The following is a 27,810-nucleotide window of genomic DNA, read 5'->3' as shown; positions in this document are numbered from 1 at the left end:
GCCACTCCAAGCCATCCTGCTGGGAATCTTTCAGTGTAGTCTTTCAGTGTAGAACCACTTGTCTGCACTTGTCATAATCATGTATTTAAGATTGAGTGCAACTCAGTTACATGTGGTTGCATCACTTTTGACTCCTGTACAAACATTCTGTTTAGAAACTGTTGCTACCATGGCATCATTCAGTGTTGTGATTGCTCCTGTACCATCTATGCTTCTGTATGATAAAAATGTACCGAGCATTCTAACTTGGATACTGCCTAGTTTCCACTTAGAACCTTACACTCCTGGATATAATTAGTTTTAAAGGATATAATGAACTTAGGAATCCCTGTCAATCTTTTGGAGATATCAAGAAAAATGGATTCTAGCAAGACTGTCAAGAAAGCTTTATATAGTCAGGCATGCTAGTGCATGCTTTTAATCCCAGTGCTGGGAGGCAGAGGAGGAGGACCTGAGTTTGAGATCAGCCTGTTTAACATAGCAAGTTCCAGGCTAGTCAGGAATACAGTGGGGAAAAAGTACCCTTAAATAATAAAATTATTTAGTTCCTAAAATTTTCAGGAGAGACTAGCTGGGTGCAACTACAGTCCTTTAGTCAATAAAGTTCACTTCACAAACTTAACTAGTTTCAGTGTTGAAGTAAAAGAATTTTTAATAGCTTATCAATTCGAACTGTGAAGTGTGTTAGCCCAAGTCGTTCAGGAGAAACGAGCATCAAATTTTGCTATATAGCAACTTTAAAACAAATTAATTTAGAAAGAAGCTGGGTCTGTATGGCAGCTCATTCATGCCTCCAATCCCAACACTTGGGAGGTCAAGGCAGGAGAAATGCCACACGTTCAAGATTAGCCTGAGCTACAGTATGAGACCATCTCAAGATATCCAGCTAGTTAAAACCTAAATCAAATTTTCACAATGGGTCTATGCAATGGCACATCAATTAAAAAAAAAAGAAAAGATTATCAGTTGTTCAGAAAGTAGCAGCAGGGGAAAACTGCAGTATGACGTCGCAAACAAAAAGGCAAGGACTAGCACTGATCCTGGTCCAGTGAAGAGTAATCAACACATAGGGATCTAATTATACATGGTTTCCTTTTCACCCAATGTCCGCAGGATCATTTCTCACTTTTGATTTCTTTTAGTGCCCGTCACTCCACAAGAGCATTTAGCCAATGTGTTTTTTAGATTTATGAGGTTTCTACCTGCATGTATGTTTGTGTGCTGTATGCGCCTGGTGGCTGAGTTGAGAAGGTGTTCTGGAACTGGACAGTTGTGAATTGCTATCCAGACACTGGGAACTGAGCCAGGTCCTCTGCAAGAGCAACAAATCACTGAGGCATCTCTCCAGCCCCTCAACAGCATTTTAAGCTCAAGCTATTAATGGTCCAGTACACGGTAGAAGAACATGGAACTTTAAAATAAGTGGGACAAGAATTAAGCTTTTATTGGTACTGACAGGTTTCATACTCTTCAGACAGAATCACCACGCAAAAGCTCATCTAGTACAGTTTTAGGTGGCCAGTAACTTCATCAATTAGTTCTACTGGTCCTGGCCCAATTCCCAGGACAGTTCGAGAGCCTGGCTCAATCTGAGTACGTCCAGCATCTTGGATTAAACTTACAGTCAGTCCCAACGCTTTCGCACGGGTGAGTAATTCAATGAGGGTGTTTTCATCTGGGGCTTTGACCACCACTTTGGGCTGGCCACAGTACTCCCACTCTTTGAGCACTTGAGGGTTTCTCCTTTGGATCTGCTTGTAGGCAGAAACAGCAGCATGAGCACACTGGGCAGCGACCTTCCCTTTCCCCATCTTTAAGTCAGTTCGAACCACAAGAATCATTTTGTATTCCCCACTCTCTCCCAAGATGCTTGCTTCAGTTCCCAACTCAGTGTCTCTATTTGTCTCAACTGTTGAGTTCTGGGGGAACATCCCAAGGTGGCTCCGGAGGCCCCAGCCTAGGCACATGCCACAAGCAACTCCAGCAGCCAAGCTGAGGGTACCAGGATGAGCCAGATACTCCATAACCAAAAACTTGGAGAGCATCTTAAGAGAAAAGAAAAAAGTTATTACTTAAAATTGAAGTTTCAAGCTATTCCAGTAAGTCACCTACAAAGCAAGCAATATTTTAGAACCACACGAAGCTATGCAGAGAAAAGGCAAGATACATTCTGAATCTTAAGCCTGGACTCTGTTTCCATCCATCCCCAAGTACTAGTCGATTCAAAAACCTATACAAAATAGTTTTGGTCATTTTCAACAGTCAGCAGAATCTTGTCCGTTAAAAACCTTACTATACTGTTCATTCTTCCTTAAATTGTGTAGGAAAGGAAATGATAGCTTGGACAGTATGCCAGAACCCAAAGCAATAAAAAATAACATACTCTGTCTCTTTCTGGAAAGCAGTGTAAATTTGTGTCTTCATAATACAGTGTGGGTTCTCACTGTCATAGTAAGCCTGTAAAAGGTAACACTAGGCCATGAGTCAAGATGCTATACGCAGAGCTGCAACACTGGAAATTAGCATGGACAGAAAACTTACCCAAGATCCTAAACCAACTTCATGTAGTATCTGAACACAAAGTATTTGAAGTAGAACTCTTAAATTCAGTGAGTTTTTCAGAAGTGTAACTATCATAGAGGCACTGAATGCCTTCCTTTCTTCTCTTCCCTCCACAGGGTTCCCCTCTACAGTCTACCATGCCCTGGAACACAGGCCTTGCGCTTGCACAATCCTCTGCTCTCAACTTTCCAAATGCTGGGATTACAGGAATGAACAAGCCTGGCTTGGATTCCTATATGTCGGTGCAAACAACCATCAGTTTCTTCCTCTAGTGTAGTGTCCAAGCATCTATAAGCACGAAGCCACCAGTACTTAAATGACACCCTGGATACGAGGCAATGTCCAGCCCAAGTGGAATAGATGGGAACATGTATTTTATCATAAACTTCCCCTTTATTCTACATATAATAAAGCCATGTTAACATATGCTAAGTATTATAGATTGATAAAGTACCTAAGATTTTTCAGTTAAGGATAGTATAGCAGTATAAATTATTAAGATAGAATTCAGAGCCAGGCATGGCACACCTCTAATCCCAGCACTTGGAAGGCAGAGGCAGATGGATCTCTGTGAGTTCAAGGCCAACCTGCTCTACAAAGTAAGCCCAGAACAGCCAGTGCTGTTACACAGAGAAACCCTATCTGGGGGAGGAAGGGGAGCCAAAAAAAAAAAAAAGGATATGATTCACAGCTGGGCAGCAGCACACACTCTTACTCTCAGGCAGAGGCAGGAGGATTTCTGAGATCAAGGCCAGCTTGGTCTATCCCCTGAGAAACCCTGACCACAAAAAGAACAAAACAGAAAGATATAATTCACGTACCATGACATTCACACTTGTGTGATCTGCCTCAGCCTCTTCAGGCTTGTTGTTAGGCTAATATATCCATATCATTGGCATTTCCAGCACAGGCAGCCAGAGTGCAAGGAGTCAGGTCAAGATGGGATTCTAGCAAGCTGAGGCGCTTTACATTACAGAAGCAAGTAAATTTTTTGGAGGCAGTGGCAATCTATCCACGACCTCACACAGGCTAGGCCAAGTGTTCTCCCACCAAGATGTATGCCCAGCTTTCTTTCCTTTTACCTTTTAATTTGAAACTTGATCTCACGAGGTTGTCCAGGCTAGCTTTGAATTTCTGATCTTTCTACCTCTCCTTCCCAAATAGCTGGGATCACAAGCCTGGTAACAGGCTGTTGAAGCAAATAAAACTTAATTGACAAACAAGTATATATCAGGTATAACATTTAACCTCTTCTAGATTGTAGCCCTTTAGGAACTGGTCTGAGGAATACTGAGTTAAGCAATGATCGGTTGAGTACAGAACGCGACAGGGTCTCATTACTTAACCTAGGCTGGCTTCATACTTCTAATTCTCTTGCCTCATCCCTGGCCTCTCCGGGAATGGGACTACGAGAATGTCCCACCACACCTGGCGCCTTCAATTACAGCTTGTTTGTTGTTGTTGTGGCTTTTGAAAGTGGGTCTTACATAGCTCAGGCAGCGTTGAACTCCCCAGGAAGCCAAAGCTGACCAAATTTCTTACCTTCCTTTCTCCCAGACACATGGCACCACGAATCATTTTATGTGATGCTGGGGCTCAAACCCAGTATGTCATGCATGCCAGACAAATATTCTACCAGGTCTTCAATTATGGTTCTTAGTCACTCAACAGATACACACCATAAAGCTCATTTATAGATCAGGTGGGCACATGAACTATGTAGCTCAAAACCCGGACAAGGTTTATAGTACAAACTTTAGATGGTTCAGCTATCTACTTAAACCCAAGTGAGTTGGTAATTACAAGTGTGTAAGAGTTGGTTTGCGTGCTTTGATTATTCATGATTATGTGACGTCGTAGTAACTCCCAAAATGAGAGATCATTTCATAATACAAAGCCTCTGATCTGGATATAGGATTATTTAAAGCATGACTATTTTTTCAGGGATACAACCATATAGGGTTGGTGATACTGGAATTCTAAGAAAGATGTAATGATGCTTGGAGTTCCTAAAAAAGAGAAAGCATTAAACAACGGCTGTCTGGATTAGACTTGGTTAGAAGCATGGACCTTTCAGAGGACTTAATAAATACAGATGATTAGGTAAAAGCCTGACTATTCTATGAGATTAGCTAGGAAAATTAGAGAAAAAGAGAGATACGGAAATATGTATATAAAAAATACAACTTAGCCAGAGTATAAATCTATAATGACTGAAGCAGAAACTAAAAATGGATGCCTCTGATTTTTTTTTAGTCAAAAATGAATCAGATATAAAAACCATCACAAGGTTTTGGGCAGTATTACGGTGAATGAAGAGCACGTGTAACAGAACTGAGAAGTGTGCAGGCTGGGCGCTCACACCCAGAGTGTGCGACTGCACAGGTTTCTCAAGCAGGACTCACGCCAAGCCTAGGACTCACAGGCGCCTATGGCAGACAGAAAAGGGCACGAAGATGGAAAGGAATTGGAATGTTTGAGAGCTGTGATGTGTGTGTGTGGGGAGGGAATCAGGACACCTCTTCTTCCACCATGGGGGTCCTAGGAACTGAATTGAAGTTGTCAGGCTTGGGGACAAGTGTCTTTACCTACTGAGGCTTCACCAACCCCCTTTTCTTGCTAGACTCTAGAGCAGTGGTTCTCAATTTTCCTAATGCTTTCACCCCTTAATAGAGTTCATGTTGTAGCAACCCAACCATAAAATTACTTGGTTTCTACCTCATAACCGTAATTTTGCTACTGTTATGAAACATAATATAAAAATCTGATGTACTACACTGTGCGGGGGTCATGGCCTACAGGTTGAAAACCACTTCTCTCAAGCCTCCTGCATGTTTAGACAAGGACTCTGAGCCTCCTCCTGCCAGTCTGAGGCATCTTCCTAGGTTGCCTAGCCTACTCTTGAACATGATCATGATCCTTTTGCCCCAGCCTTCTCAGTAGCTGGGATTCCAGGTGTGTGCCTACAAACCTAGGTCCCTTTCCACAACTCTTTTCAAGGTACACATTTTATGCAGATTTTAATGAATAAAGCATTCAACATCCAAAAAGAGGAGTAGGGAAACAGAGAAACTAAGACCAAGAGAAGTCCAATACAACAAATGTTTGGTAGCTGTCCACCAGATACAATTAGGAGTCCTCACAATTTCTAGGTTGTAAAATAAGCAAATATTCCATATAGCAAATCTGGGGAAAGTTAACCTCTCTACATAGTGTCTATTACAAGACGGATAATATACTATAATCTTTACCTATAAAGTTGTCAATTAAAATGGATTCACAGCCAGGTGGAGTAGTATATGCCTTTAACCCTAGCACTTGGAAGACAGAAGCCAGACTGATCTACATAGCAGTTTTCAAGACAGCCAGGGCTACACAGAGATCCTGTTTCAATAATTACATAAATAAAATCATATTGCTTTTGTCAGTGTCCACCTAACAAGGAATAAAGCTAGGCGGTTATGAATAAAAGGATCTCATGACTGACTACGACAAAGACTGCCAGAATGAAAACCACTCACAGAGAACTACTTTTGTAGGCATAGCTGCTCAGTAAGTGCCTGCCCAAGCCTTGTTACTGATCCTTATAGCCATGGATTAGGGTTCAAATCAGTTCATGTTCTCTCTTCACTGAGCCTTTAAAAATCATTCCTTCTCCTATGCACAGTGGCCCACGAAGTTGACCAGTGCTCAGGAGGTGGAGGCAGGAGGACTGGAAGTTTGAGGCCTTGCAATGATTGTCCTGTCTCAGTTTCCCGATTGCTAGGCTCAACAGCGTCCTCAGCCACAGCTGACTCAACATCCTTTAATCTTTCTACAATTACCAAGAAGGTATGCATGTCTCCAGGTCAATGTTCATTCCCAAATAAGCTCATGAATCTTCCATCAGTTTTTAGGTGGATATATTTACTGTTGTTCTGAACGTTAAAAGGAAGCTGTAATTTTAATTTTTAAAGATGAGAAAATGAGGATCAACCAGAGAAGATGTGGTTGATCTAAAAGACCTAACAGCCATTATAAAAAGCTGCTAAATCTCATTTATAAAAACATACAACAGTGACAATCAGGGAAAAGAGGGAACAGTGAAAATTGCAGAGAGTCCCAAGTTTCCTGCTTAAGTCTCACACTGTGAAGAGGGCACTAATAAACTTAGGCTGCTCTAACCTCATGTCACCGCAATCAGCCATCACTGAACTCCTCTAAAAGACATCGCAGTCTGTTTCTGCATCCTCACTAGAAAGGCACCAATACACTCAGGGCTCAACAGTGCTCAGTCTCTGACAGTGCCTTTAACAGCACAGTACAATAACTATGTACACAAAACCCTCTTCTCGGGCCTTCTAATTAGCCAGCCTCCGCAAGCGTGTTTCATCAGGCCCCTTGCTCCAGATTACCTCCTGAGCCTTGCTCTACACAATCATCTACTCCACAGGTTCTTTGCATTTTTCAACCTCAAAACAAAAAGAACCTTTTTAAGATCTCTGGCCCACCAAAACAATTTCCCTCTATTACTTCCAACCTCAATTACCTGCTTTTCCTAAGCTCTGTATTGGAGCCCACTCTATCGAAAGTGCTAAAGAGCCACACATTTGCCACTGCTATCACGTTTTTCTCTGGGTTTCAGTCTTAAGTTTTGTGCACCACTCTCTGGTGACTTTTAAAACTTTAAACCGCCCTCTGAATTACTTAACCCAACTTTCACCCAATGCTCATCTTACCCGACAGTTTACAGTCTCCGGAGCCAAACCACCTGCTGCGTACCTGTACAGGGTTGCCCCCTGTCTGCATCCGTGCTGTCCAGCACGGTAGCCGTTAGTGCCATAGAACTAGGTACATTCAACTTATGTTCTAAGGTTATGTTGAGCCGTAATTCAAGTGCTCAATCATTCAACAACCCCAAAGTGGCTAGTGATCACACTATCAGACTGGGAGAAAGGACATCTCCCAGTTGTCATCACCTAAGAAAGCTGTAAGATCTCTGTAATAGCCTCGTGTGCTTTGGGGGCCAGGTATGAACTACAAGAAAGTAATCCTGTCCCAAAGAAGGGTTTGGGGGAATGGAACCACACTGGGACAGCACTTGTCTATAGGCGTTTCCAGTCTTCTCCAATCAACCAATCAGTATTCTCTGAAGATTCACTGTGCACCAGGCACTGTTACAAGGCCCCACGATAGATCTCTCAAAACAAAGATGACTTCTTCTGCTTCTAGCTGGAATTAACAGGCAATAAAGTCTGGCAGGTTGTCAGTGGTGAGGGAACAGCTGCTCCACACTGTCACTCTCAGAAGTGCCTTTAATCTTTTAGTTACCTCAACTCAAGCAAAATCAGCATTTGTGGTTTCAACACAGAAAATTTTTCTTAAATATAGACTTTAAGCTCAGGGTTAGAAGAAAGAGAGACACTCAGAAAGATAAACACAACTTCTTACCCTAAGATCTAACCAAGTGTGGGCATGTGCTCAAATGAGAGTAGGAAAAAAGCAAGACATTCCAAGCTGAGATCCGGGTTCCTCAAGGGAGGGTCACAACTGCTTGGCATTAGTTTCACAGATCATTTCGGTCATTCTCAAGTTACATCTTAAAAGTAAAGGTGGCTGCCAAGAAACTTTTTTCCCCACTCTCTCCCACCACCCTCTCTCTGGACAGTAGGTGTCTTGGATGGAATTATAATTTGACAATAAAAAAACAGAAGCTATTAAGGGCCAGGCAGTGGTGGCGTATACCTCTAATCCCAGTGCTCAGGAGGCAGAGGCAGGTGGATCTCTGTGTTCAGGATGCTTAGGTTCTAAATGTTGGCCTCCGGTTTCTGCTAGATTTCTACACTTAGATCTTTCAAGTATATCATTATTTTCAAGGAGTTCTTTTTGCTGGTCACCAAACCCAGAGTTTAACCAGACTGGGCAACTTAGCAAGACTCGGAGGTACAGTGATAAACCAGCCTGCCTCCACCTTAGGCTTGAAAGATATCCTACAGTGTTCATGATTAAATTTGTTTCTCAAGGACTGGGCTACACCCTACCTCTAACCTTAACTATGAATGGTTCTAAACTGCCTGTTCCAGGAAACTGCAACCATGCCTTTGTTTCAAAAGGGTATTATTGACCACCTCGCAGCCACGTCTTGTTTTTCATTTGGAAACTCTCCTTTCCTGCGATATAAAAACTCTTTATCTTCCCCATGTTCATCCTGATCTCTTGAACCCCGCCTTTAGTGAGAGACAGACTGTGTATACGAATAAAAGCAAAACTTGCTTTAGGTGGCGCACGCCTGTAATCCCAGTGCTCGGGGAGGCAAAGGCAGGCAGATCTGTGAGTTCAAGGCCAGCCTCTCCACAAAGCGAGTCCAGGAGTCAAGGCTACACAGAGAAACCCTGTCTCGAACCCCCCACACCCCCGCAAAGAAGCTTGCTTTAATTAAGCTGGCCATGATTTGGATCAGTGGTCTTTGTCCTTGAATCTATGATTAACAATAGCTTAGTGGTAGAGCTTGCCTTCCATGCACACGTGCATGAACCACAATAACAATAAATAAAAATACTTGTCAATCCATCCTTAGAATTATTTCCCTTTGAAGCTGGGCTCAGCAATTCTAAAAAGTATATTTAGTATTTATAGTTGTGAGAGCTGTTCTCCCATTTTCACACTACGCCAGCGTATCAATGCTTAACTAAGTGAGGCGCTGCTAGAGACTAAAATTCTGGGTTCTATCCCTTCCCAGCATCTTGGTTTCTTCTTCTAAAGGAAGGTTTGCAAGCCATTCAGTGGCCACGGGGCGGAAGACTATTTATGAAGTAGCTGAAAGAGGGCGGATCGTGGGATAAGATGGTAAGATAAGCTTCAGTAGAGACAGAAAGCGCTCCACTCCTCTCCATCTTCCTGGAAGTAGCCGAGACTTACCTGAAGCACTACCCGCTCACGCCTTGTGGTTCTCCACTCCTGAACAAGGAACACGCTTCGCGCGCGCCACCTACTTCTTCCGGGTTTTCTGAAAAACTAGTTCCGGATCAGGAAGTACGAAGTACAGTCATCCTTCCTCTTGTCAAACCATAGAGCCCGAACTGATAAAGCGGAACTGAAATCCCGCGAGGATCCTCCCGATTTGCCAAAAGGAGGGTGAAACGTTTCTCTTCTGGAGGCGGGCACCTCGGGGGGGGGGGGGGGGGAGGAAGCTGGACCGGAAGTGACGCGAGAAGTTCCGGTTGGCTGGAGCCCAGCGGCGGGTGTGAGAGTCGGTGCTGAGAGCCGCTTCCAGGATCCTGAGATCCGAAGAAGCCGGGGTCTGAGCGGGTAGGTAGGCGAAAGCGGGGAGTCGGGAGCGCAAGCCGAGACTCTCCACGGCTCGGCTTCTTCCGCGGCTCTCTCACTTGAATGGTGCAGATACAGAACACGCTGGTTTCCACTTGAGGAGTGTTTCAGGTCACTGCTGAGTGGCTGTGTCAGCTGGCGGTAGCCAGGGTATATGGGACACCTCTCCACGGTTGATTACCGGGACATTGAATGCAGACACTCCCGACCGTTCCTTCCAGACTTGGAAGCCGTCCTTGGCTTCTACAGAGAACCCTACTCCCGGGGTGTCCAGAACCTTGATTTAAATGAAAAAGGTCTTTGCAGCTGATGACCGAGTTGCTTCTCAGGACCTTTCAGTGTGGCGTCTCTCCTCTCCAGCCTCTAGCGCATTATGCCTAATGTGTTTTTAAGAAATGCAGGCATGCGGGTGTCCTGACAGCACAGAGTAGTCATCTCTCAGAGTCCTTCCTGTGGACCTTCTCCTCAGCTCTTCCTCCAGCTGTCACATGAAAGAGGGCTCTCTGCTTTTTCCAAACCCCTAATCCCCAACATTTGTGTTTTACTGCAGTGGAAGTACTTGGAGCAAGAGAGAGCACGGAGGTTGACTTAAAAATCTTTACAATTCCAAAAAGAGTGTATGGCCTTGTGTTAGGCAGCTAGCTAGGTTACTTTTGACCTCCAGTTGGTTTTACGTAGCCATTTTTTGCTTTTCTTGTACTCCATAAAAAAAAAAAAAAAAAATCTAAATGCATAAATTGGTGCTGGGTATGTATATTGACAATGTAATTTCTTATCTTGACTTTCAGTTCTTCCTTGATGTTTGTGAGACATTTTGTAGACAGACTGATCATTTAGAGAAGCTTTACCTGTGTTTCTCTTGGCATAATGAAGAATTTAATATTCCAACTGTTTTATTTTTTTCGAGACAGAGTTTTTCTGCGTAGCCCTGGGCGTCCTGGAGCTCACTCTGTAGAGCAGGCTGTTTTGAACTCAGAGATCCACCTGCCTCCCAAGTGCTGGGCCAGGCTATATTCCAACTGTTAGTATCTATGAATTGTGTTATCATTGGGTCTGATTTTAGGGGAGAAACTTATTTACTAGGCAGTAGTTTTGTGTATACAAGGTTACATTTTTAATTCCTTTGGGAGAAAGATGCTGGTATACCAAACAAATATGACCAGTTTGTATAGGTGCAAAATGATTCCAAAGTGGTAATTTCTCCTGTTTAACTTATTTGCCTGTTATTTTAAAACACAGATGCATTTTTAAGGGTTGTATCCTTCTTAGATACATTTAACAATACAGTTAAATCACTGAGGCCTACAATCCAGAAGAAAATATGTCTATAAACACATATCTAGCAAATGGTTTGATGCTGTTTATCAGTTTACATTCAGCTAGCGTAATCTGTTCTCATGTCCTTATTTTTGAGGTAGCAAATTGTTTTACACTTGTCTTGAAATGAGATGACAGGATTTTTTGATAAGTGGAATTGTAAGTCTGATATATCATAAATTTGAAAACTAATTAATTTACTTAGTGATTACAGAACTGCCAAGTTCTTTTAATCTTTTCTCTGTCTCTTTTTATTTTTTGTTGTTGTATTTGAGACAGGGCATTACTATGTAGCCCTGGCTGTCCTGGGATTCACAAAGAACCTGCGTCTGCCTCTAAGCGCTGGGACTAAAGGCGTGGGTGACCGCCCCTGGCCAGATGTTTTTTTTTATGTTCTGCTTGTTATGTTATCTTTTGTTTGTTTGTTTTTACTTTGCAAAGGGCTTTCTAACTTTGGCTCAAGTCACCACTTTTTTGGCTTTTGAAAGTCGTTATATTTTATTTTACTTTTGAGACAAGGTCTTATTCTGTAGCTCTGGATGGCCTCAAACTCACAGAGTCCTGAGACTAAAGGCCACTACACCCAGACAGATATTTAATCTTAAATTAGATAACCTGGATTAAAGTCTGAACTGCAACACTTACTGAGTAAGTGGCAAGTTGCCCAGTATTCAAAGTTTCTCCGGATTGTGTTGATAAAAGGACTCACTGTTTTATATGACTGTTGTGTTTGGTGAGATGGTACTTGTGAAATCACTGTGAAAGTGCAACTATGGTGTTTTTACTCAGAGAACTAGAAATGCATAAGTATAGAATATGTTACTTTGAATTATTTCAAAATTTGATGATTTATAATCATGTCTTTACTAATCTGCATGTGCTATCACCCATATTTATAATGATGTTCTTTGCCCTACTTTTGAACACAAGAAAGCCAGCTATGAGTGGCTTGAAACTAGTCACCATGGTTAATAAGAGTGGCGGGAAGCAGAGCTTTGCATTTGAGAATTGAAAGCTGACCTTTCTTGGTTATCATGTAGTGTCAGCTGAGAACTCCGGGTACAGAAAACACTGAAGTTTTTGCTGCTTATGTATAATTGTACATATTACCACGTATAATAATAACTAATCGTTAGAAGTAGCCTGCCTTTGCTTGTATTTAGTAAGAATCCTTATTGTTTACTGAAGCCAATATTTAGAATTGCAGTTAACTCTTAGGAATGCATGGTTAGCACTTTCTCATTTGATAGAGGGGAAGATTAGGACCTAGAAACAATCAGTAATTGGCTGTCCTAAGGACGTCTAGTGTACGTACGTAATGCCAGACCCTCATCTAGACTTGATTTCCTAAGTGTTCTTTTCATTCTTCTGGGGTTGTCCTCAGGCAGCTGATAGCTTTGGCAATTGTCTGCTTTGCGTAACACTGTTTTCTTTTATGTGTGAAAAGGGGATGTGTGTTTGTGATTCCCTCCCCACTTTGTTTCTTTAATCTTGTAAATTGTAGAGAAACAAACTGCTCAGTGAGATTAACAGGGAAAGTGAGTGAGGGGAAGCCTGTGGTCACAGTGTTTGGAAGACTGAGGTAGGAAGACATTGAGTTCAAAGCCAGTCTGGGACGGACTACATAGTAAGGCACTGTCACAGGTCAAATATTTAAAGTGTTCAGTAGGATGTAGTAAGGAAAGAAAAATATTTATATTTTCCTGAATATTCTCAGTTCACAATTATATCAGGCGTTGTGAAATGTCATCATGAAGTGGAAATGCCAGAAGCCGTGTAACATCTCTTATACTGAGTGTTGCTAATGCGTAGGAGAAAGCTGAATTAATTTTTTTCTTCCTGATATAAAGAACTTTCTGAAGTGCTGGAACACTGATTTCTATTTTATTAATTTTCATCTACAGGGTCTTTTCTCTAACTGTCGTTCTAGGTAATTAGCCATGATTGAAGAATAAAGGCTCTGTTTTTAACCTTAATTCCACTGGCCTCACGGAACCCGTTTGGTGTCTCCTCTGCTGGGGATGATAGTGGTGGTGCAGCTGTCATCTGTAATCTCCCTAACTGCTGCTTGTGAATTTTTTTTTCATTTGGAAATTAACTTTGTAGATTAGCAAACCTGAGAAACCAGAAGCAGTGAAGCAATCATAACTTCATTGTGGTTCTGATAGTTGATAATCTGCTTTCACAGAGATGTGCAGATATTTTTTAGAGTAAACGTGTTGGAGGGTTGGTGCTAGGAATTGAACCCAGAGCCTTGTGCCAACTATTGTAGGCTCAACTGCTGGCTAAACTCCAACACCTAGAGAATTTTTTTTGTTTGTTTAAAGGTTTTGTTTTGTTTTGTTTGTTGTTATTGGTTGTTTTTGTTGTTGTTTATGAACGGCTTTTTCTTCGCTAGTCTGGAACTCATTATATAGAGCAGTCTGGCCTGAAACTTACAGACTTACAGACTTGCCTGCCTCTGGACGCTGGAGCGAAAGATGTGAGTTATCACTCCCTACTAGAATAAACTTTTAAAGACTGTTGTCTCTAGAAACTCTATTCTGTTTAGGATGCTAACTTTGGATAGAGTTTGCTGACCCGAAGTTATGGAATATATAAATCTTTATATAAAGCTGATTTTAAAATCTACTCCTTGAGGGACTGGAGAGATGGCTGTTCTTCCAGAGGACCGGAGTTCAATTCCCAGCACACACATGGCAGCTCACAACTGTCTGTAACTCCAGACCCAGGGGATCCAACACTCTTACACAGGCATACATGCAGGCAAAACACCAGTGCACATAAACTAAAAATAAATCATTAAAAAATGTGCTCCTTGAATATTTGGACAGGTGAAGTTTAGTCATATTTAAATTAAGCAGTGACAATCCCTTGAGCAATTTTACTCCTGCTTATCTATCTGCCTATAATTACTGCAGTTGTTAGTGTCCCCTGACTCTTCCGTAGATTGTTGGGGTGTTTTCTCTTCTTTGTGGGCTTCTTTCAGGGTAACTGTAGTCTTCATCGTTTATCTGGAAGGACTACTCCAATAATGTAAAGAATGGGAGTTGAGGTTCAAGCATGGTGGTGCCCACCTTTATTTTATCCCAGCTCTTGGAAGGCAGAGGCAGGTAGATCTCTTGAGTTGAAGGCCAGTTTGGTCTACAGAGTGAGTCAGAAGTATACGGAGAAACCTTGTCTGGGGGGAAAAAAGAAGACTGGGACTTGAAGCCTTGGTTCAAATTCCATCACCATTACCACGACTCAGTCGGTTGCTTAACCTCCTGTTATCTTAGTTTCTTGCAAGGGTGTGACCACAGTACCCTCGCTGTTAAAGGTCAGTGAGTAAATTCAAGGAGAGCACTGGTTGGCCGGGAGTATGGTTGCCGTCACCTGGTGGCTTATGAGCTGCTCCTGAGAACTCTTTCCCAGCCTTCTTTGAAAAACTTATCACTATGTTAGTGCTCACTTGGCTGCCATGTATTTATTAATGCAGTGTCAGTAAGTAAATATCTTGGTGTTGATCATTTTTTGTGAATATTTTTACAGCATATGTGCAATTCTTATTGAAAAGAACCACTTTTGTAGCTATTCTCTTGTACTTTTTATATTATTGTTGACAGCTTTCTTCTGGTTGGTTGGTTGGTTGGTTGGTTTTGGTTTTTTGAGACGGGGTTTCCCTGCGTAGCCTTTGCTGTCTTGGAACTTGCTCTGTAGATCAGGCTGTCCTCAAACTTAGAGATCTGCCTGCCTCTCAAGTGCTGAGATTAAAGGTGTGTGCCACTATGCTCAGCTATTTTTAAATTACTTTTTAACCTGTATTTATGTATTTAGTAATTGTATGTTTGTGTCTGCAGAATTCAGAGGACAACTTGAGGGAGTTGGTTCTCTCCCCACATGGGTTCTAGGGATTGAACTCAGGATTGAATTTTGCACACTTACCACTCATGCATGTTAGGCAAGTGTTGCACCACTGAACTACACTCCCAACCCCTATTAATGTTTTATTTGTAAGTTACAACACAGAATTTAGGAACTAAAGCCAACTGTCTTAACATTTATAATGTTTTTTATCACTTTCTTTGCAGGGAAAAATCATTTTCAGTGAGATCTGTTGTTGCATATCTATCTGTTCAATGACCCAGTTGATTAATGACTTACTTACTTTTTTATTGCTGTGGTAAGACACTGTAGCAAGGCAAATTAGAGAAGACAAGGTTCACTGGAACTTACAGCTTGAGAGGCTGCATACATAACTATCATGGCACAGAGATTGGTGGCAGGCAGGCAGGCCTGGCACTGTAGTTATAGCTATAGCTGAAAGCTTATGTCTTTATCCTCAAACACAGGGCAGAGAGAGAGGGCTTTATGGGCTTTTGAAACCTCAGAGCCCACCCACAATGAGACACCTAATCCTTCCCAAATGGTTCCACCAGCTATTCAGACATATGTGCCAATAGGGCCATTCTCATTCAAGCCACCACAGTGGCCAAACATCTTATGTCTTAGGTCTTATACCAGATTCTGGGGAAAGCAATAGAGAATTGAAAGTGTCGTGAAGAAAACAGACAAGGGTCTTAGAAAGCTAGCAATGTGTATTTGTACCTGTTTCGGGTTGAAGCACAGGTGGACTTGGAAAACAAAAGGGTTGAGCAAGGCAGAGTTCAGGCCATGGGGTTTTACGGTTCATAGGAATGAGTTTGCGTTTGGTTTTGAGCACAGTAGGTTGTTTGACAGTTTTAAGTAGAAAACCTGCTTATATCTGGTGGGTGAATTGGAGAAGACAAAAAATGGGAATAAAGTCAAGCATAGTGGTGCATAGCTATGGTCCTTCCACTCTGGAGGCTTAGGTCAGAGGATGCCCTGAACTCTGGAGTGTGAGAGGAGTCTGAGCAACTCGGAGAGACCTCAATTCAGGAGGGAGAAAGAAATTATGATTCCACTGCAGTAGTGCAGGTATAGAAATGAAGAGATAAAGATGGTCTAAACTAGAAGGGTGACCAAGATAGAGAAAAGATGGCTCTGCAGTAAAGTTACCTTTCGCTGTGTCTCACATCCTGAGTTCAATCCCCAGAGTCCACATGTTAGAGCAAGAGAATTGACTGCAGATTGTCCTCTGACCTTCACATGTGCTCCATGCAAGGAACAGTCCTCTGCCTCTGCCCCACCAATCATAAATAAATGTTTTGTTTTAAATATCTAGAACAGTGTCTAAGTATATTTGAAATAGGATATCGTCTTAGGTAAAAGATGATTTTTTTTTTTTTAAAGTCGAGAATGACTACCTAGCTTCTGGGTTTAGTAACTGGTGGGTGCTTGTTCCAGGTAACCATAGAAAGAAGGTTTGGGCGAGACCATGATTGGCTTCTGTTTGTTTGCTTGTTTGCTTGCTTTTGTTGTGTTTTGTCTTTTTCTTTTTTTATGGGGTTGGGGAGATAGGGTTCCACTGTGTAGCCTTGGCTGTCCAGGACTTCCTTTATAGATCAGGCTTGCCTGGAACTCATAGAGATCCACCTGCCTCTGCCTTCCTGAGTGCTGAGATTACAGGTGTGTGCTACAACACCCATATAAGAAGGTAGAAGCCAGGTGTATTTGTGCACAGCTTTAATCCCAGAGGCAGAGGCAGGTGGATCTCTGGGTTCAAGACCAGCCTGGTCTACAAATTGAGTTCCAGTACTACCAGGAACCCTGTCTCAAAAATAAGTATAAGATGCTGCTGCTGCTGCTGCTGCTGTTCTGATGATGGTGGTGGTTATGTAAATAGGAGGAGGAGAGATAGCTCTTAGGTAAAGGTACCTGCTACCAAGCCGAAGAATCTGAGTTTGATCCCTGGCACCCACATAGTAGAAAAAAAGCATCAACTCCTGCCAAGTTGTCTTGACTTCTATGTACTGTGGCCTGGGCAATACCCTCCCCTTCAACACAAATAAGTAAGTGTAATAAAACTTTAAAACAAAGAAGGTAGGCAGGCATGGGTAGGAAAGGGTGTTAAATTTGACATGAATAGTCATCCTACTAGTGCCATTACATACATAAATCTGGAGGCCAGAACCAGATAGATTGCTTGGGGACATAGGGAAGGGAGAGGCCCAACATCAAATACAAAGCTAGGACACGGAGATAAAGAGTGTTTAGGGGAACAGCAAGATGGCTGAGAAGGTAGAGGCATGTGCTACCAAGCCTAGCAAGCAAGCCTACCTAACCCACGTTAGGCAGGGAGAGAAATGGTTCCTGCAGGTTGTCCCATGACCTCCACACAAACTGTGGCACCCCTCCAACACACAGGTGAAGGTGTTTGCTGCCAAACCAGACACCTGAGTTCCATTCTTAAAACCCACATGTTGGAAGTAGAGAACGCACTCCTACATGTTGTTCTCCAATCTGTACACGTGGGTTGTGGCATGTACGCACTCACATAAACACATAATAAATAAATGAAAAGAAAATGTGGGCAAAGAATGGTCATCTGTGCAAAACTAATATGGTGATGGGGCAAGAAAGATGGCTCAGCAGGTAAGAGCACTGGCTGCTCTCCAGAGGACCCGGATTCAGTTTCCAGCACCCACAAGCTGCTTCACAACTATCAGTAACTACAGTTCCAGAGGACCTGACACCTTCTGGCCTTTGCTGGCACCAGGCACACACACGATACACATACATACATGCAGGCACTCACACATACACATAAAAATAAGCGTAAAAAGAATAAAGTTGTTTTTTTTAAAGCTTATACAGTGGTTATGTCTAGAAAGTAGAGTAACTGGAAAGTAAGGGACAGATAATAGCAAGATTTTTTGGTACACACAAGCTTTTGAGCATTCAGAATGTCTTTAAGAAGTGCTCACTTTGTCACATGCTGCTGTCACATTACATGAACCACTTCAATGGAACTTCTTCCAGAAACATTTAGGTGTATAGGTTACAAGAGGCATTGATGGAAAAAATACTCAGGGTTCTACCACACTCAGAGATTTTAAAGATCTTTTTAAAGACATAATGGTACAGTCATCCCTTGTATCTGAAAGTGTTGATTTCAGGGCCCTCTCAGATACCAAAATGCATACATGCATGGAGCCCCAGCACTCAGGAGGGAGACTGAGCGGGGTAATTGCCAAAAGTTTGAGGCCAGTCTGATCCACGTAGCAAGCCTGTCTTTAATTCCCCAAGACTTAAGAAATTAAGTTCAAGTGATTTCCCATGCATTCTCCTTCAAATAATGTATTTTCAGAAAACACATTCTCTAACTGGCATAACCATGTGACAGTTTCTGTTATCTGCTCCCAGCTGGTGGTCTGATAGGTTTTTTTCATGGTGTTCATTGAGTCAGGGTATACTACTCATTTGGTTCTTATTCATCGTCTAACACTCATTTTTGCAGGCCCTGGGTCATAGTTTTAGGGCCTCTGCAGCTATTCTGGAGTGGCCTAAAACATGCTTAATACATCTAGCCAGGTGTGGTGACACATGACTTTAATCCCAGCACTCTGGGAGACAGAGTTTGAGGCCAGCCTGCTCTACAGAGTGAGTCCAGGACAGCCAAGCCAGAGAAACCCTGTCCAGAGGGGCAGTGGGCATGCAGCATAGGGTAGATACTTCTGAAAGCAAGGAAGGCTACTGAAAGGTTGGATGCTTAAGTTGGCATTCAAGAGCAAGGTTCATTAAGGACCTGACTTGATAGGATGTTAATTTCCTTGTGGCACAATGTTGCCAAGAAAATGAGAGTCCCTTGGTCTGGCGCTCTTGCTTTCTTTTCTTTCTCTTGCTAGCTTTTACTTAGGGAAGTGCTGCTGTTGTGTCATCACACAGTTGTCTAAACTTTTTTTTTGATACACACACGCACACAGTTGTATGTGGATTTGTGCGTGCGTGCCAGAGCATGCATGTGGCAGCTGGGGGACAACTTGCAAGAATCAGGTCTCTTCTTTTACTCTATGGGACCTGGGATTGAACTCAGGTCGTCAGCCTTGGTGGCAGGCACTGGTACCACTAAGCCATCTTGCTTAGTTTTCGGGAAGAGAAGTATCTTGTCAACACAGCAGCATACTCCATACTGCTATGTAAGGCCACGCTGTGTCTGGATGCTGCTTTTAGGCTTGTTGCAAACTTGGTGCCCCCCCTTTGGGGGATTCTATAATTTTGTTTTGCATTGTTTTTGTATTCTAAATGGGGCTAATGTTTAAAGTGAATGGAGTATTATAGTACAGACTACAAAGAGCCTTTGTGAGATGGCTTAGCAATGCTTTCTAAGCATTTCTGCCAGAAACAAACAAAAACAGTAGTATTTTTATACCAACCTTTTATTTTAAACAGCCTTTAAAGATATTTCTGAAATGTTGTTTGATATTCGGTTTATGCTTCTGTTCTACTTCTGTCTTCTGAGCTAATCCACAAATTGAATTTTTGTAAGGAATATAAAGTTTAATTTAGCAGCCTCATTCTATAACCAAAGGTAACTGATACTCTACACCCTCACTGCAAAGGAGGCTACACTGAAAGTCAAGAGTTTATGCTAGATTCTTGTTTGGGGACATTTCCATCTTTTAAACAGAACCCTTCCATATTCAGGAACTTGACAGTGTATCATGATACATGATCCAAAATTGATCCTACTACAGTGAATTGTGAAAAGTGACTCAAAGTTATTCCATCTTATCCTACCTATGTAAGATTCTTTTAAGGTTTCTGCTTGTTTTTCTAAACAGGGTTTCTCTGTGTGGCCCTGGCTGACTTGGAACTTGCTCTGTATACCAGGCTGGCCTCCAACTCAGAGATCCAGCTGCCTCTGCCTGTTAAGTAATGGGATTAAAGATGTATACTGTTATTTAAAGAATGAAAAAAAAAATCTCAGATCCCTCTATTTTTACTGAGAAAGACTCAGAAGCCAGATACTGGGGTGAAAACTTGCTAGCTCAGAGAGGAAGAGAAAGCACCCAGCTGACCTTCCTTCTCAGTTCATGTCCCACAGGAAAAAGCCAGAAACCAAAAGCTTGCTAGCTGAGCTGACAGCCGAGGAGGTAAAAGCCAAAGAGTTAAAGAATTCCTTCTCCACTGTCTTAAACACCCTTCAACTCAAGGCCCCTCCTTTCTGCTTAATCCCTGTAGGCTGGTTTCTTGCTCCACCTTTTGACCTAGGGTTACCTTTATTAAATGCTGTGTACAGAAAGTTCTGGATTAAAGATACGTGTTAGGGCTGAACCTCATAAGTTTCAGGCTAGCCAGAGCCAGAATATGTCACAAACAAACCAAAATAAACCAACCCACAATAAAATCAACAGGAAGATTACATTTGACTGCCCTGTAGATAAGCACTATTTCTCTATGCCCTTTTCCTAATAATAATAAAAAATTCCATGGGTATGGTTGTTTTGCCTCCATGTATGTTCGTGAACAATATGTGTACCTGGTGCCTAGGGGGACCAGAAGAGAAAAATCAGATCTCCTGGAGCCAGGTTTTTACAGTTCACAATCTCAGGGTTCACAATGGGATCAAATGTCTGCAACAGTGTGCCACCACTGCCCAGCTTAGATTTTTTTTTTTTTTTTAATGTGTATATAGGTGTTTGCCTGCATGTTTGTGTACCATGTGTGCTTGGTACCCACAGAGGACAGAAGAGGGGATTGGACCCTCTGGAACTGAATTTACAGGCAGTTGTGAGCCACTGTATGGGTGCTGGGAACCAAACCCCAGCTGCTTTGGAAGAGTGCCAGTGCTTATAACTACTGGGCCATCTCTCTAGCCTGCCATGTAAGCTTTTATTCTCAAACAAATCTGGAGGGGATGAGGGCTTCAAGACAGAGTTTCTCCGTGTAGCCTTGGCTGCCCTGTCCTTTGTAGACCAGGCTGACCTCAAACTCACAGAGATCTGCCTGCCTCTGCCTCCCAGAGTGCTGGGATTGCAGGTGAGCACCACCACTGCCCGGCATCCTCAAATAACTTCTAATGGGTTGTCCTTTTAGTCCATTTCAAAATGTTTACATTATGGGGGAATGTTACCTAACACAACAAGCTAAGAGTTGTGATTCTGTGGGTGCTCCTCCGGACACTGTGAGAACCAGTTAGGTAGGCTCGTGCATTTGAAAAACTGTAGAAGGCAAATGCCTGTAAGGGAATGTGGAGGGTGGTATTCATGGGGTTTACCTCATAGAAAGCATGTGCAGGGGCTGGAAAAATTGGCTCCACAGGTAAGAACACAGGTTGCCCCATCCAGAGGATCCAGGGTTGGATCCCAGAAACCACATGGTGGCGCACAGCTACCTGGAATTCTGGCTCCAGGAGATCCAGTGTGCATCAGGTTCACATGTTGTATACAAACATACATGGAGGCAAAACACCTATACGCATGGAGTTTTTTAATATTATTATTAAAGGAAAGGGGCATAGAGAAATAGCGCTTCTGCCTGCAGGGCACTGAAATGTAATCTTCCTGTGTATTTATTGTGGGGCTTATTTTGGTTTTGTTTTGTTTTGTTTGTGCCATATTCTAGCGCTGGCTAGCCTGAAACTTGGGAGGTTTCTCCAGGCTTTGCCTCCTGAGTGTTAGGATTACAAGTTTGTGTCATCATGTGGCTTGGCTTGTTTTGTTTTGTTGAGATAGGATCTCACACTGTGGCGCATACTGGCCTAGAATTCATTATGTATCTCATGGCAGTACGACTGCCGTGGCTGTTTCTGAACAACTGGGATTACAGGTCTAAGTCAGTATTCCTAGATCTATAGACTTTCTCTTGAAACAGAGAAGCTAATTTACCGATAATCCCCCTAGGTAAAATAAAAAACATTAAAAGATGAAATGAAATTAAGATGGGCATGATAGATTTTTTTTTCTTTTCTATCTATAAAAATTTTAAGCTCTTTTAGGCTGAGAGGGAAAGCAGAATTGGGGTTGGGTATAAATAAGTTCTGTCTTAGGGAGTAGTGGTGGAATACATAATCCAGATGATCCTTGTCTAACATGGTCTCAGCTCAATCAGAATATATTGATAACTTTCAGGAACAAGTTTCCCTGTGTCTCCAACAAGTAAGATGATAATGAGATTAATAGGGTGTGTGGATGCTAGATTGAGTAACCACCTGCCGCTTGAAAACACAGGCAGCAAAGACAGCATATTTCTCAGATAAAGATAGGTAGGTAAATCCTCTCAGAGCATCTAGAACTTGTTAGGATGCCATAGTACAGGGGCTGAGCCTCAGTTTTGTAGTTTAGATATTTAAAGCCAGAAGGATGTGGTGGCTCACGACTTTAGTCCAAGCAGAGGTGGGAGGATCTAGATGAGTTCAAGGCCAGCCTCATCTAAGAGTGAATTCCAGGACAGCCAGGGCTACACAGAGAAACAAAAACAAAAAAGAAAGAAAGAAATTCGAATTAGTAAACATAAAACCAAATGTACTGTAGGGATTAGTATTCCAACCAGCTTTATAAACCACAGTGCGAATTTTCTAATATTGCAAAGAGAAATACGTAGATTGAGAGTGTTTCTTTCAAAGTTCTCCAAGAAATAATCTCTATTTAGTTTGAAGAAATTGTGTTGCCCACAGGTCAACACACACCATATTGTTATTGAAGGCCTCTTTGTATCTGAGAACTGTGTTTCGGTTTGTTGTAACTTGTTCTGTGACATTATCTGACTCACTTCTGCTTGCCTGTGTGTGCATTACAGGAGTTGGTTAGGCTTTGTTCCTTGCCAAGGTCCTTCTGTGATCTGATTATTCTCAGAATATTCATAAGGCACTGTCATGTGGAACATTCTGCTTTTGAGAGGAGAATTGTCACTATATAGAGGGTATTTAAGGCTGGGTGATTAGATGACATCATTAGGGGGTGTGAAGAGACTGAAAAAGGAACCTGGGACCAAGCTTCGAATAACTCCAAGAAGTAGAAGCACAAGGAGCTGTGAGTGGAGTAGCCAGAGGAGTGGGGAGGAAACCAGACCTTTCAAGAGACACCAGCTAGGTAAGATGCTCAGTAAGATATTAGTGTTCTTGCATTTGCCAGCGTGAAGGTCATTAATGTTCCTGATGAAAACATGTCTTGATTTCCTGATCTGGGGCATCAGGAGGCTGTCTGTCTGTAGCTCTGTTGAAAACTATCAGTGAAGGACAGAAATGGGATGTCCTTGATGATGTTGATTTGCCAGAGAATAAAGAAGCCAAGATTGATGACACAGAGAACTGAAGGAGGCAAGTGAGCTAAGTCCCCGAAAAGGTGAAAGGGAGCTAGTACAGTTGTGTGATATGTGTTCCCCACAAAGCCTTTGACTCACGTCTGTGCTCAAGTGGGTGGGAAAGTGCTTCAGTAGATTTAGTAGCACAAGGACTGAGGGTGCCCACTCTGCTTTTGTGTATTAAAAAGGCTGAAGACCTTTTCCTGTTCCGCAGGCAGCTGTTTTGTTCTGGAAGCAGGACAAGGACAGGAGTCTACCACAGAGGGCCTCTGAAAGACTCTACCCAGCAGGGTATCGAAGCAGATGCTGAGGCTCTTAGCTGAACTTTGGGCAGAGTGCAGGGGATCTTATGAAAGAAGGGGGAGATGAAAGACCTGGAGGGGACAGGAGCTCCACAAGGAGCCCAACAGAGCCAAAAAACCTGAGCTCAGGGGTCCTGCAGAGACCGATGCTCCAACCAAGGACCATTCATGGAGAGGACCTAGACCCCCTGTTTAGATGTAGCCCATAGGCTGCTCAGTTTCCATGAGGGTGACCTAGTATGGAGAACACAGGCAGTCTCTGACATGGACTCAGTGGCTCTTTGATCACCTCACGGCCACAGAGAAAGAGGATCTAGACAGTCCTGATGAAACCTTATAGGCTAGGGTCAGATAGTAGTGAAGGAGGACCTCTCTTATCAGTGGACTAGGGAAGGGGCATAAGAGGGGGTGGGAGAGTGGGACTGGGAGGAGATGAAGGAGGGGTAAAAAGTGAATAAATTCTAATATGTAATAACAAAGAAAACAATTTTAAATGTAGGGCCAAGCAGGGCATGGTGGCCCACACCTTTAATCCTAGCGCTTGGGAGGCAGAGGCAGGCGAATCTCTAAGTTCGAGGCCTGGTCTACAAAGTAAGTTCCAGGACATCCAGAGCTACACAGAGAAACCCTGTCTGGAGAAACAAAAACAAACAGGGAAAAAAAAAAAAAAAAAGGAAGGACTGAGGCTGTAGCAGTGGAAGAGTGTTTGCCTCACAATGCATGATGTCCCAGGATCATTCTCCAGTAGTGCCAATCCCTAAAAAAAGGAAAGAAACGAAGTTGATAGCTAAGAAAATAGATGGATATCGTTAAAAGTTTAATGTTTAGAATCTCACATAACAACTGGCATCCAATGAACGCTTGATAGATAATTACTGAGTAAGTGAGTTTAAAATGGCTATATCGTTGTATTTTTATTTTTCCAGCTATATTCAGTTATTCATACACATCTTAAGAATGCAGAGTAGTCTCATGGACATGGCAGCTTCACAGAGTTCTGCAGTGTGTGACAAAGAAATTGTGTTTTAAATTGGGACTTGATTTCTGTGGAGATCTGGGTGTGGAGGGGGACTGTCCTCATCCTCCCCACAGCCGCCCAAGTGTTGGGATTATGAGTATGTATCACCACACTCAGCCCCTCCTAAATGGTCAAAATGCAAAAGAGGTTTTGTTCTGTTTGCCCGAGGCACTGGCTATCACACCCAAGGCTTTGCACATATCAAGGCCAGCGCTTTACCGCCGAGTCATATCCCCTCTCAAGAGGTTCTGATAGGTTTATAATCTGACTGTACCGAACCCTTCTTTCTTAGTTTATTTGCCTTTATGTTGTAATTTCTTCTTCAGGAAATAAAGACTTTTTTAAACTTATTTTTAAATTTGAATTTGTTTTGTTTGTAAAGTAGACTGACTAAAAAATAATTTGCATCCCTAGGTTATTTCTAACAAATAAAATTCCAAATTATTTTATGTTTTATAGAGAGCATTTTGAGAAGGAAATACCAGTAAGTTATTTTTAGCATGTTGTATAAAAACAGGTTATTTGCTTAAATAAAAATTCCTGTTACAGTATTTAAAAAACAAAGCTTTTAATTGTACAATACCATTATTGTTAAATTCTGCATTAAATAGACCCAAGTTGTTTCGAATAAAACTCTTTTGTCTATTTAAGATGACACTAAGGACTAAGGGAAAGAATAAATAGGGGGAAATGAGTTCAGTTAGCAGAATGGTTTTGCAGGAGTGGGGGTGGTAGTTTGCTTCATAAGGCAGGCCTTCCTAAGTGTGTGTTTGCATGCATGCGTGCAAAGTGTGGTTACATGGTCTCAGTGCCAACTAGAACTCATTATATAATCCAGGCTGCTCTGCCCCCTAAGTGGTGGTAGTGAAGTGTGTGTCACAATGCCCAGTTTATGCTCTGTTCTTTTACCACAAATTGATGAAATCTTACTTGTGAAATATATGGATGGTAGGCTATGGGTTTTTCCAAATCCAAACCAACAGTTTCAAGCATCTTCAAAATTTACATACAGTTTTCAAGTTAGGTAACTTGAAGGGCTTGGCGGTAGTGGGCATGCCTGGAATCCCAGTACTAGGCACAGGCAGGAAGGTCCCTGTGAGCTCAAGGATAGCCAGGGCTCCATAGAGAACCCTGTCCTGAAAAGTATAATAAATGAATGAATGAGTGAATAATTGAATAAATAGAAGGTAGACATTTTTTCATTCTTGTAGACAGTATGTTTCAGAAATCCTCAGTATATTTCATTAATACTAGATTTCCACTTGTAAGCCATTTTGATGCTCTGATTTTATGTGTTTTTCACTAAATAACTGTCATTCTTTTATGGTAATAGTTTGGGCTATATTGTGTTCTGATAATATCTTCACAGAAATTTGACATAAACTCAAACGTGGACTGCACTGTCCTTTGAGGCCCTGCTTCTCTTCCTTGGGTTAGGTAATGTGTGTTGGATTTAATGTGAAAAGTGTGGCTGGAGCTAGGGAGGTGACATGGCAGTAAAGTGCCTGTCGTGCAAGCGTGAGGAGAGGAGTTTGGATCCCCAGGACCCATGCAAAAGCCGGGCATGGCAGCAGACATCTGTAATCCCAGAATGCTGAGACAAACTCTTCCCTGGAGCTCATCGGCTACCCAGGCTAGCTGACTCAGTGAACTCCAGGGTCACCGCTGTCTACCTCAGGCCTTCACACACACACCCCTGTGCATACACCACCCCTCCCTCACAAAGATGAGCCTATATGCATTTATATGTTACATATGTTTCCTTTAGTTTTTTGTACCTGTTGGTAATCCATGTTGTCCCTGTTTTACAAATTAGAGCAACCAGTACTCTCAGAACTTAGGAAGCTGAAGTAAAAAAGACTGTTGTGGAGTTCAAGTCCATCCTGTGCTACTTAATGAGTTACAGACCACCGTAGACTATGGAATGGACCCTGTCTCAAAACAGTAACAAAGTTAAACTCATTTGTAGAGATTTGTAGACTTGTTTAAGTAGTAGTGAAGGTTGGGTTAGTTCTGTTGAACTCTAAACCCCATTTTCACTCTCTATAGTCTTTTTATCTAATCTCATTAAAACCCCAATTTTATTCTATTGTGTTCTAATCTGTCTGATGTGTTCGTTTGATTTTCTGCCAGGCTCTCCTGAAGATGAGCTTTATCCTGCTCATATTAATAACCTCATCTCGGGGCCTGTTGCAGAGTAGTGAGTGAGCCACAGTGGTATCTCCGATAAGGTAGCATGAGGTTGGTCTTCTGGTTTAGGTAGTTTTAAGTTCATTGTTTGTGTGCCTCCTACCCTCTGGATGTCTTAGGGATATTTTCATACAGACACATACACATGCATATTCTTTTGTATAAATGTCCTGCCCCTGGCCAACCATTGATCACCTCCTCTGTGTGTGTGTGCACATATATGTGAGCAGCTGGAGGCCATAGGTCACCTCAGGCATTGTTCCTCAGTCACTGTCTGACTTGTATTTTGAAATAAGGTCTTTCACTAAGACCTGGGACTCTTTGCTGGCCAGCAAGTCCCAGGACTCTCCTTGTCTCCACCTTGCCAGTGCCGTGGTTACAGACACACTCTACCACACCTAGACTTTTGTATGGGTACTAGGGATCAAACTCCGGTCCTCCTGCTTGTGGCTAGTGCATCACTAACTGAACTGTCTCCCTAACTTACGTTTTTGAAAGTCTTAGGCTGTAGTCTGTGCTAGGCTGGCGCTCTGGAACAAGTTGCCCTCACACTTGTGACAGTTTCTTCCTCAGTGTCCCAAGTTCTGAGATGACACCAGGCCTGGCTCTTATTTTTGGAGAACTTGTTTGGTGGTTCCAGCAGTGGAGTACAGCGACTCCAGTACCCTTGGATGGCAAATGACCATCCTCTTTAACCTACCAAGAATGCATCTTTGGAAGAGACATACATGGAACAGTGAGGGAGGGAAAGGACACCAACTTGGGTAGCTGAATAAGCCAAATCAAACTGGCAATCAGTGGGGTGGCAGATTTTGCAAACAGGTCACACTCATATCTGTTTATCTCTTTTATGGATGAATGAATAAAATGCATTATTTGAATATATAGCTCTTCTCTTTTGGGGATATAAGCTCATTTAGCCCACACTGGCCTTGAACTTCCAGTCCTTCTACCTCAACTTCTGACATGCTA

General features: G+C 42.4%; 2 protein-coding genes across 3 annotated transcripts in view; one reads left to right on the top strand and one right to left on the bottom strand.

Moving 5' to 3' along the window:
- Nucleotides 1–1,419: 1,419 nt before the first annotated feature.
- Nucleotides 1,420–9,675, bottom strand: Ptrh2 (peptidyl-tRNA hydrolase 2). Its single transcript, XM_055620407.1, has 2 exons — nucleotides 9,460–9,675; nucleotides 1,420–2,045 (listed from the first exon to the last, which is right to left on the bottom strand). The coding sequence occupies exon 2, from the start codon at nucleotides 2,043–2,045 to the stop codon at nucleotides 1,500–1,502; it is 546 nt and encodes a 181-aa protein (XP_055476382.1). The 5' UTR covers nucleotides 9,460–9,675; the 3' UTR covers nucleotides 1,420–1,499.
- Nucleotides 9,676–9,748: 73 nt separating this feature from the next.
- Vmp1 (vacuole membrane protein 1) overlaps nucleotides 9,749–27,810 on the top strand; it is a 93,587-nt gene continuing 75,525 nt past the window's right edge. Inside the window, exon 1 of one of the 2 annotated variants that reach the window (XM_055620406.1) lies at nucleotides 9,749–9,849. The gene's annotated coding sequence lies outside the window, so the exon portion shown is untranslated. Of the gene's footprint in view, nucleotides 9,850–23,042; nucleotides 23,118–27,810 lie in introns of those variants that run through there. The other variant, XM_055620405.1, reaches the window with a different exon arrangement.

Source organism: Psammomys obesus, unplaced genomic scaffold (genome assembly GCF_907164565.1).
Source record: "Psammomys obesus unplaced genomic scaffold, mPsaObe1.curated_primary_1811, whole genome shotgun sequence".
Lineage (NCBI taxonomy): Eukaryota > Metazoa > Chordata > Mammalia > Rodentia > Muridae > Psammomys > Psammomys obesus.
Note: the sequence above shows the minus strand (reverse complement) of the source record. Positions and strands in the feature narration are given on the sequence as shown.

Coding starts and splice junctions, on each gene's coding strand:
- Ptrh2 (XM_055620407.1), bottom strand. CDS start 2,045: ATGCTCTCCAAGTTTTTGGTTATGGAGTATCTGGCTCATCCTGGTACC.